Source organism: Bos taurus, chromosome 2 (assembly GCF_002263795.3).
Source record: "Bos taurus isolate L1 Dominette 01449 registration number 42190680 breed Hereford chromosome 2, ARS-UCD2.0, whole genome shotgun sequence".
Classification (NCBI taxonomy): Eukaryota; Metazoa; Chordata; class Mammalia; order Artiodactyla; family Bovidae; genus Bos; species Bos taurus.
The window spans coordinates 128,556,127-128,567,322 of NC_037329.1; the positions used below are offsets into that span (position 1 = coordinate 128,556,127).

The 11,196-nt window shown below is 54.3% G+C and overlaps 2 protein-coding genes across 10 annotated transcripts in view; one reads left to right on the forward strand and one right to left on the reverse strand.

The window, feature by feature from the left end:
• STPG1 (sperm tail PG-rich repeat containing 1) overlaps positions 1-5,279 on the forward strand; it is a 63,785-nt gene extending 58,506 nt beyond the window's left edge. For 6 of the 8 annotated variants that reach the window (XM_024978030.2, XM_059876823.1, XM_005203256.5 and 3 more), the window contains 2 exons: positions 730-920; positions 2,961-5,279. In XM_024978030.2, the coding sequence (XP_024833798.1) occupies positions 730-920; positions 2,961-3,037 (268 nt within the window). In that variant the 3' untranslated portion in view covers positions 3,038-5,279. 8 annotated transcript variants of the gene reach the window in all.
• A 2,574-nt stretch (positions 5,280-7,853) lies between these two features.
• Positions 7,854-11,196, reverse strand: part of GRHL3 (grainyhead like transcription factor 3) — a 36,009-nt gene continuing 32,666 nt past the window's right edge. For both annotated transcript variants that reach the window (XM_024982639.2, XM_002685773.6), the window contains exon 16: positions 7,854-8,805. In XM_024982639.2, coding sequence (XP_024838407.1) covers positions 8,691-8,805 — 115 coding nt within the window. In that variant the 3' untranslated portion in view covers positions 7,854-8,690. The remainder of the gene's footprint in view (positions 8,806-11,196) is intronic.

Sequence of the window (11,196 nt, forward strand, 5' to 3'; positions counted from 1 at the left end):
TAGATGGTAAATTGAAAGACCAATAAAGCTGTTAGTCTTAAAATATACGTGCTCTTTGGCACTTCTTGTTTCTTACTGTAGGAATGGATGAGGGAAGGAAGCGTGAAGTTGGAGCAATTTAAAAGCGGTTTCCAGAAAACTCGCTCTCGTTTAAAAAGTATGTTCCTTGAATGTGCACTGTGCGTCCACGCTGTACTTTTTTCACGTTTCAGTTTGGCCTTAAAGTGAAGGGCTGAAGCAAGGCCTAGGGCGTGTGATTTAGAAGGAAAAGTTAATCCCTCCCTCAGCCAGCTGTGTAACCGAAGGGAAGCTTTCTCAGTTCCTTACTCTGAGCTCCAGCCAGGCACGATCACGTGATCAGAGCTGGCCCATGGCTTTGATGCTGTCTGCCTTTCTGATCAGCTCGATGACATCGGCCATCCTCAGCAGCACTGTGTACCGAGCTCTCGCTCTGTGCTGGGCCCTGTCCTGACCACCATGTGTTAAGGGCGTCATCTCCTTTAACCCTGACAACAAGCCTATGGGATAGGTCCTGTTGCGATCGCCCTTGTGCAGGCGAGGAGACTGAAGTCCAGGGTCCCCAGACCACTGGCGGTGGAGCTGGAAGCAGAAACCGGTCTCCTACGCAGCATCCAGGCCTCTCGCAGACGGCTCAGCGCTACAGCTAAAACCTGCCACTTCCCCCATAGACTGACTTAGTGACATCTTCCCGATTTGTCTTTTCTAAAGGAGAAACCCCATCCTGAACTTCTCTGCCCAGCCTTTGCCTCTGCCCCCGAAGCCACCTCTGCCAGGCCCCGGGCAATACGAGATCGTGGACTACACGGGGCCCCGCAAGCACTTCATCTCCAGTGCGTCTTTCGTGTCCAACACCAGACGGTGGACAGCGGGGCCGTCCCAGCCAGGCATGCCCGGCCCAGGTCAGAGGACTGCCTTCAATGATTGTAAAAACTAAATCTGGAATTGTTTGTCATTCCTGGGCCATCAAATGCCACTGATTTATAGGCTGTTTGCCAAACACTTTACAGGGGTTAGAGTGGATAGAGAAGACTTTTCAGCTTACACTTTTAGAGTATGAAAGGTTTTCTGTTTTGTTTTTTTTTTTTTAAGGTGAAAGGGCTCTTATTGATGATCCAGGCCAAGGATTTGTAACTGAGAACTGTGAACATTCAGGGGCTTCCCTGGTGGCTCAGTGGTAAAGAATCTGCCTGCCAATGCAGGAGATGCAGGTTCGATCCCTAGGTTGGGAAGATCCCTTGGAGAAGGAAGTGGCAACCCAGTCCAGTATTCTTGCCTGGGAAATCCAATGGACAGAGCACCTGGTGGGCTATAGTCCATGGGGTCGCGAGAGTTGGACACAACTCAGTGACTAAACAACGACAACAGGAATGTTCAAGAGGCACAAAGGTGGGCTGTAGTGGGTCTGTGACTTGAAATTGTCTGCAGATTTGGAGCACGCAGGCATTATTTTCTGGGGGAAAGAGCCACAGCTTTTGTCTAAAAAGTTCACATTCTTAAAAATGTTTAAGCTGTGGTTCTAATCTGACGAGGTCACTTCCCAGATGGGGAGGGCCCAGAGAGCAAGTGTCACAGCCCGAGGAGGAGAAGCGGCAAGGCTGAGACCCAGACTCTCTTCCCTCGATGCCTTGTCTGTCTTGAAATAAACCAGGGCTCCACCTGAGCAGCTCTTTCAAGCCACCTAGTTCCGCTCCCTCTTACAGGTGAGCTTGAGTGGTGGGACCCTGTTACCCTCCCCACCAAGATCTGCCTGAGAGCTGACAGCCGGGGGACTTGCTCCAGCGGGTGGTCTACACTGCCCCCCCTCACCTACTTGTAGTTCTCAGTGGAGCTCTTTAGCCATTTACGGCCCCCACGATGGCAGAGTTGATGGCATTGGGGACTGACAAGCGGGCTGGTGGGCAGGACTTCGGGGACTGCCAGGCCTGCGAAAGTCAGTCTTTCAATGAGTATCTCTGAGGCTCCCACCCTAGGGAGGAAAAGATGACTTAAGTCCAGTGCCAGCCCCCCAAAGCATCCCCATCCCTCCACATACACAGGTGAGTAAAATGTAAGGTAGACTGGACAGGGAGAATGTCATTCCCATGGCTTTGTTCCTGGAAATATAGTGATAATCAAGCCAGTAAGATGGCAGAGGTTCGGCCTTGGGCTCATTTGGCCAGTCCAGGCAGAACTCAGCTTAGTTCGGCAAGTGTACTAAGGTGCCGTGAGAGTGGTGAGCGGGAGGACCCCGGGCACAGCAGGATCCTGGTCTGCCCCTGTTTGGCCCGGTCCTCTAGGAGCTTTCTCTGAGCACCTTCTCCATGCCGGTGCCTGGAGTGCAGCTGCAGGCTGGTTCCTGCTGCTGTGTTCCCCTAGGCCAAGGTGGGCTTCCCTGAGGGCCCCCCCAGCCTAAGCACTTGCAAATATCAGCCTTCTTGGCTTCCGGTGTATGCAGACCTTCCTAGACAGCCATGGAAGCTTCCCGTCAGCGGCTCCCTCATGAACCAAATCTGCATCAGTGTAAGAGTTTCCAGTCACCCCAGGCTGTGGTTTCCAAGCCCTGAGTGATCCTGGCTGCTGTTGTCATGGCTTTCAGAGTTTTTTTTTTTTTTTTAATTTCTGAACTAAATCAAAGCAAAACCCCATTAAGCTGACCCTCAGCTTCTTTAAGACTATTGCTATCCTCATTCCCCAGCCCCCCTCAAATTTTATACAACTCCTTTGCAAATTTTCTTCTGTTAAAGAAGTTAGTGAGTTGAAGAAGGTGGGAAACCAGAGTTTGAGTCCCACCCGGGCCAGTTTCAGAGCCCAACGACCTTGGGCCAGTCCCTACTTCCCTGACTCCCCACGATGCCAGATGCGGGGGGCCTGATCAGGGGGTCCCGCCCTCTCTGATGCCAAGTGTTAGGGTCTTGAGGACTGGCCTTTTCTTTCTCAATGCTCTCTCTTTCTCCCCACAGCCACGTACAGGCCGGAATTCCCTGGCAAGCAGTCCTTTCTCTACAATGAGGACAACAAATGGATCCCAGTGTTGTAGTCACCGCATTCGAGCTCAAGGAGACCCCCGGCCACCCACCCAGGCACCCCAGGGGGGCAGCAGGGAGTGCCCATCTCGTGTGTGTACGCCAGCCGATGGCACGGGGCGGCCTCGCCCCCTCCCCTCACCCCTGGCCTGCTTTTGCAACCAGACTCCATGCTTGTCCGTGTCCTGAGCCGCCCCCTGGAGCGTGGAGACCCCCAACCCCGCCCCGACCCTGCACTGAGCCCCGTGGATTCCTGAGCAGAAGCGAGAGGTGGACAGAGCCCCCACTCCGTCGCTTTACCCCTCGCACCCGTCCAGGCCGGCTCTGCACACCTCCCCGCTCAGTCTCCAGCATCTCGCAAAGCTCGGCCTCCAAGAGGAGGCCGCCGCCAGCCGATGCCCCATCCCGAAGCCTGATGATGAGCCAGGGCCCTGGGGCTGTGGCCCCGGCACCCTCCCATCCTTTGGCCTTTGACCTCCACATCCCTCCCGGAATACTAGGGGCCAGGAAGGCCCAGAGGCACAGTGACAGGGACCTGGAGGGGTTGCCTGGCCCTTGCCCCCCAGCTCAGGCCTCGTGTCTCACCTCAGGAAGAGCGTGGCAGCATCGCTGTGTTCTCGTGAGCTCATCACCCGCCCTCAGGGGAGGCCAACCCGTCCGCTTATCGGCTCTGTGCTCAAGGGGCAGGTGCAGGCAGGAGCCTCGGGGGCCAGAGTCCCGGGCACAGATGTTCTGAGGGGTGCCTGTAGGTTCTTTCACCCGGCTTTCCCCTTCCCTGGCCCAGTCTCTGTCCCCCCACCTCCAGCTCAAGTTGAATATGACCTTGACCGAACCTTTTCGGGCCTGCCAAGTCAGTCGCCCTTGGCAAGGAAAAGGGATTCTCAAGGAACCCAGAGGAGCTAGAGTTAACCACACGGCCCTCCTTCCCTAGCCACCCGCATGGCTTTGACTTGTAAGTGGAAGCCTCCTTTGCCCTCTCCTATACCTCCCTGTGCCCCCGCTTGCCCTTGACTCTCTCCTTAGACTTTGCTCCATGACTTTTAGCTCGGAACTGGCCACTGACTGTTTCTCCTTTCAGGGAAGGGCTGCTGAGGAAGAGGGCAGGAGGAGGATGGAACAGCGTGTCCAATTAAACCGAGTTCTCATTTCTCACAAAAGCTGGCCTTGCTGTAAGCCTCAGGTTCTTGGCAAGCAGCCCACTGCTCTGGGTGACCAGGAGGCAGTCTGGAGTGTGGCCCCAGGAGCGTCCAGGGTCTGGACCTGAAGGCAGACACCTTGTGCTGCATCCGCTCTGACCCTAGCTTCTCCTAGGGGTCAGGTTGGAGCAGAATTTGGAGGCTTAAGGTCAAGCACTTCCAGGGCTGGGTGGGCAAGGCAGGGAGCGAAACAGGTGAGGCGAGAGGAGGTCCGGGAGCTCAGCCCGGTGTCCCTCTAAAGGCCTGCTACGTATCACCAGATCTGCAGATTCTTCAAGAGAACCTGTGAAATTTTAAAACCTGAAACTTCTCGATTGGAGATGTTAACAACCTTATTTCAATTAAAAATTTTTTATTCAGGCTAAAAAGGAAACTCTTCTGCAGTCATCAGCTGTCCACTTGGGCACTAGGAATTCTGGAAGACCCCAAAGGCTGACACTTGAAGCCACACCTTTCTTTGACTCTTGACAATACTGCCGGACCTGAAGGCCTTGACTTTTAGGTCCCTCCGACCCCAGCGGACCTTAGCTGGTCCCTGGGCTGGAAGCCACCAGGCCTGGGGTCCCTGAGGCTGAAGAAGACAGGCTGCTCCCCTCGGGGACACCTGGGCCATACACCGGGTGCAGATGAGGACTGTCTCTGTAGAAACTCCTTCCAGTGGGATGAGGAAGGCGGACACCCTGGGAGGAGAGTGGCAGGGCCACCGTCAGGGCTGCTCTTGGCCAGGCAGAATCTGTGTTCCATAGAAGACAGGGCTGGAGCTGAGACCCTGAGCTCTGAGGGTGTGTCTGGGTGGTACCCAGCCTCTCTGAAGATTTCGTAGGCTGCTCACGGCTCCGTCCAGCCCCAGGGTCCCCAGGCCCCAGCTGTATGGTAGGATCACTTCGGGAGCTATTCAAGAGTCATACCGCTCAGGCCTGAGCCTCACAGTTCTGATTTAACTGACTTGAGGTAGGGTTTGGGCTGTGGTATCTTTGTGAAAGTTATTGGTGTGATTACAAAGAGTCTAGTTAGGGTTAGGATACACTGATATTTTAATAAAGTATTTTCCAAATTTTAATGTGCATGCAAATCACTTGGAAATCTTATTCCAAGACCTGGGTGGGGCTCGAGAGCCTACATATCTTTTCTTAAATTGATATATAATTGAAATAAAACATTGTATTAGTTTTAGGTGTGTTTTGAACAAGCTGCCAGGTGATGCGGATGCTGCTGGTCCTTGGACCACACTTAAAAGTAGCAAAGGCCTAGTGCTGTGCTGAGTCGCTCAGTCTTGTCTGACTCTTTGCAGCCCCGTGGACTGTAGCCCACCAGGCTCCTCTGTCCATGAGATTCCCCAGGCAGGAATACTGGAGTGGGTTGCCATGCCCTCCTCCAGGGGGTCTTCCCCACCCAGGGATCAAACCCAGGTCTCCCGCATTGCAGACGGGTTCTTTACCGAATGAGCCCCCGGGGAAGCCCAAAGTTTCCATGAATATACTCAACTGTTGAACTCTTCATCTGGGCCTGCATGCGTTCATCTATCTGCCTGTCAGCTTACTTGTCCTCCCCTCCCTCCCTCCCTCCTTCCCCTCATCTCCTCACTACTCCGTCATCCCCGTCTCCTGAGGTCCTCATCCATCCCTTTCTCCGCTTGCTTACTCATTATCTACCACGCGAAGCTCCCCACAGGCAGAGGATGACATCTCTATCAGCCACCAGCCGGCTTTATACAGTGGCCCCTCTTTGGAGAGGACTTGCCTTCACCCTCTTGCCTTTTCCACTCTGAAGGAAAGGCAAGCCCCGAACGGCCGCTGTCGGGCTCAGGAGCTGCCCTTTGCTCCCTGATGTTCTCGGAGGGCAGGGCAGCATTTCCTCAAAGCTTCCAGGGTTCTCTTTCTTTGAGTTCCCAACAGCCTTCCTAAGGCACTGACTGCCTTGTCTCTCCATGTGGAGGGGTGAGCAGTGGGCCTCAGAGGCTTTGCTGGAGGCTGTGAGTGGAGGGCGTATATGGGGAGCCCCAGGACTCACTCCTGAGCTCGGCAGCAGGCTGTGCCCTGGTCCCCATGGTTCCCTGTGTGCCTGAGTCCCTTCCAGACCCTGTCAAGTTTCAGAGGTGGCGAGGTCTGTATAAGCACTGATACTACAATGTGCGCTCAAGGCCGGGGTAACCACTGCTCTAAACCTCTCTAAAGCAGGGGTTCTCAACCTTGAGTGCATGTTGTAGTAACGGCGGCGGCGGGGCTGGGGCTGGCGGGGCGGTGCTTTAAAGGTACTGAGGTCTGGCCCCAATCCCGGAAAATCTGATATAGTTGCTGTAGGGTGCGATCCGGGCAGCAGGGATAAAAGCTGCCGGGGTGATGAATTCCAAGGTGCAGTCAGGGTTGAGAAGACCACCTTCCTGCTTCCGGTGGTTCCGGAAGGAAAGGAACAGATGCTGAGCACCTCTGGCCTGCCTGTCAGCGTGCTGACACTCCACACACTCTGCGCTTTCACCCTCACGGTGATGTCATGGCAGCAGTGAGGCCTGGAGTGGGCTGAGCAGTCTGGGTGCTTCACGGGGTCCCTACCAGTGCTAGGGAAGCAATGCTGGAATCTGAGGCCAAAGGAAAACATCTGCAATACTGACACTCCCTTCAAAGTTTTGATATTTTGTCTTTTTTTTTTTTTTTTGCCTTAATTTCAAAAAGCATTGCATTGGACAATGATGTAGCTTGATTACTGAGCTCTCTGGGTAGGCCTGGGCCTCCCTGGCCTGACCTGAGTCCTGGCCCCAGGGCAATGGGAATTAGGACTCTGGATTGGCTGTCAGAGCTGGAAGGCCCTTGGAGAGACATCCATGGTTTTCAAACTTGTTTAGTTCAGACAGAAGTTAACATGAGAAATCTATCATGCACATGAAGAAAAGCAGAGCAGCTGTGAATGAAGTCTGGGGAGGACACCCAAGGACTGCCTGCTGTCCCATGCCCCACACTGTGGGGGGTTTGAGACCCACCAGTGAGCCCCAGGGCTCTAAAGATGACAGCTACCTGATGGCTCAGGTAGAACATGCCTGTCATTCTACAGCCAAAGAAGTTGAGGACTAGAGGCGGAGTGTGTGGGTAAGCCAGAAGGAAGGAAGGAAGGAAGGAAGGGCGGGAGGAAGGAAGGATGATTTGTCCCATTCTCCAGGGAAAATGAAGACCGATTTGTAGCCCCTGTCAAGTCCTGGGGTGTAAACACTCTCTCCTGCATACTGACATCACTGACCTCAGAGCTGGGGGGAGCTCACGATTGAGTCTGTAAGCAGGTAGGAGCCAGCTCCAGGAAAAGTGAGTTGGTGGAGAGCTTGGGTCCACGACTCTCTGTCCTGGGCTCTGTCTGCTGCCCCGCTGTGAGGTCCTCAGCGAGGGCATCCTAGGCCTCTTTCACCTCCAGAGTCAGTGACCCTGAGGTGGTGACGTCCGCCTGTGGGGCCAGACAGGACAGGCCTCACAGGGCCCATGCTGGGAATCAGGACCCGTGGCCTTGCAGGGGGGCACCTCTGGTTCACCGGGACCCAGCATTGACCACCATCCTTCAAGTCCGAGGAAACTGCTCACAGGATAGAGGAGGAGAGAGTCCCTGTTTCCTTTCACCCTTTCCTTCTGGAAGACTCTCACAAGAGGAGCCAGTGTGACATTTGAAGTAATATATATGGAGAATTTTATTACTAAATAGCATATGAGTATACAAAATGCATAACTGAATAACAGCTAAAAAAATAATCCAAGAAATGTGAAATACACATTTTTTGAAATGATAAAAATGTATCCATGAAAAATATAAAATGTTGCTTATATATACAATATATACTTATATATATATATATATAACATAAGTGAAAACTGTAAATAAGAAATGTATGCAACAGTGAGTGGGATTGGAGGTTGTTCCACACAGGGGCCACTTTGCTCCAGTCAGCCAGCTCTGATTTCCAACCCGTGTTGAGGAAGTGAAGTCTATGTGGAGAGTCTGTCCACTACACTGTCTTTTTAAAAGTCATTTGCGCTGGAAAATCAAGTGTTTGACAGTTAACTCAGTGGCCAAAAGGGTGAGAAGTCATTGGTCTGAAGTTGACTGGAAGAGTCAAGAATGAGTCCAAGGGTCAAGTCTGCTTGGGGAGACAGGGCTGGTGTCTCCAACCTGCACGGGCAGCCTGAGGGAGACGGGCTGGGGAGAAGGTCTGAGGAGGAGCACACAGGCCGCTGGGCTGGTTAATGGACACGGCGTCGTCTGGCTGGACGCGCAGAGGGTAGATTCAAGCACGACGTGGGGCTTCAGATCAGGACACCTCCCGGGGCATCTCCGGGCCTTGATGTCTGTGGGTCGAGGGCCTTTTCACTCAGGGAAGACGTTCAAGTAGCGGTGCTGGGGCCTGAGGAGAGGTCGTGCATGGCTCGGGGCCCCTCCCAGCTGGCTCCGCACCCCCGGAGCCCACGTCAAGAGGCCTGTGGGTGTGGACACTCAGGCCTCACAGCTCCTTAAGGATGATCTGAATCTTGCCGTCGAGCTCCCCCATGTCCAGCAGGAAGGCGACGTGGTTGCTGTAATGCCGGATGATGTTGTTGTCCATGTTGACCAGGATTCTGGGAGAGGAGAGGAGAGGCGGGCTTAGAGGGTGAAAGGCCTCTTCCCTGACAGGGCCTCTGAGTGAAAGGTGACAGACATGGTGACCACCTGTGGGGGCCCCAGCACTTCCGGCGCCTCTTGGACTTGCTCTCCGACCTCAAAACAGCCCTCACGGGGGGCATTCACTGCCCCTCTTTACTGGAGGGGACACAATTCCCCAGGGGACGAGCCCAACTCAAACTCGGACCTGCGGGCGGCCACCCCCTGCCTACTGCACCAGACTGCCTCTCTTCACAAGTGTCCACACGCACTGTATGTGAGCAAATAACACACAGATGTGGGGAAGACAGAGCGCTCCTAGTTACCAGGCCAGGCTGTGCACTTGGATGTGGAGTGTGAGCTCAAGTGCAGGTGGGCCCCTGAGGGGTGGGTTCAACAGGAGGCTGTGACATGTCGCCCTGGGGTGCCTGCCTGATCCCCAAGCCAGTGCCACAAGGGGCCCCCCAGTTCCACCCCCGGAAGCTGACATCTCAGGGATGCCATCGTGGATTTGAGGGGCATGGCCCTCTCCCCCTCACATTCTTCAGACAAGGACCTGGGCCGACCTGAGAGGGACAGAGCCTCTGGGGCTGTGGCCCTCTGCCAGGGTCAAGGCCACAGTGTAGCCAAGGGCATCCCTCTGGGAGCCGCCTCCCCTGTGAAGGATCTGCCAGGCTGTGACCTGACCTGTGCAAGGCAGCTTTCTTTTTGTGATGGGGGTGGGTGTTTCCCCTCATTCACTTCACCAGCATCTGCTGAGGTCTTGCCAAGTACAAGGCCTTGTTCCAAACACAGAGATCCCTCTAGAAGTTTCAAATCTAGCAGGGCCTGGGAGAATGAATCCTGATAATCGTATTACTCCAGTTCACAGATGGGGAAGCTGAGCACTCATTTGCCTGGTGTCGCACAGCTAAGAAATGGCAGAACTGGAATCTGGACTTTTGTCTCATTCCACTGCGTCGTTTTTTTTAAGAAAAATAACAAAACCCTACAAATACAAGCTAGGAAGGGGCATATAAAAGGAAGGTAAAATCCAGGGCTGGGGGAGAGTTCAAGATCAGGCAAGATGATCTGCGTTGGGCAGGAGTGGGGCTGAGACGCCCATGGTCCTCCTCTTGGCAGTAGCCAGCTGTCTGCTTCCCAGGGATCCCAGGAGAGGCGTGACCTTGTCCTCCCTGAATCCCCTGGATCAGGAGAGGCAATGGAGACAGGGAAGCTGAAGCCTGTGGCCTGTGTCCAGCTGTTTCTACAGCAGCTTTGAGCAGCTGCTGCTCTCTGGAAGGAGGTCTGGGCTCAGGCTCCGAGGCCTGGGTGCTGACTGCCAGCATCTAATTCTAAGATCTGGCTTCCTTGGGTCCTGAGTGCAGTGCCTTCACTTCACAGAGGGATTGTGGTCTGGAGGATGCAGGCGGCAGACAGACCAGAGGGGACCAGGGGCTGGAAGTGTGAGCGCTCTGTCAGCGTCGGGGCTTTTTGTTAGCTTCTGATGGTGGCATTTATCGAGCGCTTCTAGGCGCCGGGCACTGGCCAAGGGCCCTGTGTGCACCCACCTCTCAGGCAGGGCCTCCCAGCAGGCCCAGAGCGCACTCCCGCACACAAGGGATCCCAGACAGGCCCCCAGACCTCTTCCCCTCAGGGGTCAGTGACAGCCGGGCCCTAGAGGCAGGGACTTGTCTCAGAATGTGGGCTTCCTGTCACTTGCCAGCTTCAGGCTGTCTTCTGTCCTGGTTCACAGAGAACCCCTGGCCAGCTGCCAGCAAAAACAAGGTACTTGTTAATCTTTCAAGCACTCAGTGGTGCCTGTAAAGCTGATGGTATCTACCGTTGTCCAAAGGACTTTCTGGAAGGTTCTATGAAAATAAAAGAGGCCAGTGATGGCAATAGCCTGCTCCAAAGATGAGGGAGGCAGCTAATGAGCCTGGCCTCTGCTCTCCTGACAGACTTTTGGGGGGAGTCTTCTCATTTAGGCATCTCAGACAATCCTAGGCCTGGGGTTTTCATGGTTGGGGCGTGTATGGGGTGTGGGTGCTTCTGAAGGGCCACTGGGTGATGCCCTGAGCTATGGGGCTGGGAAAATAAATGCGCTGGCCTGGCCACAAGCTTTATTTGCACGTTGCTTAGCGGTTAGAGGAACACGTAGGAGGCAAGATAAAATAGTGGGTGCATGCATGGGTTTTAGACAGGCCAGGATTCCTGCCAGGTACTCACTCTATCACCCAGGGGCTCCTCTGAACCCGTTTCCTCATTTGTAGAAACAGCAAATTCTAAGGGTCAATGAGACAAGGCTTGGGGTTCCTTAACCCAGTGCCTTGGAGAAGGCAATGGTACCCTATTCCAGTACTCTTGCCTAGAGAATCCCAGGGACGGAG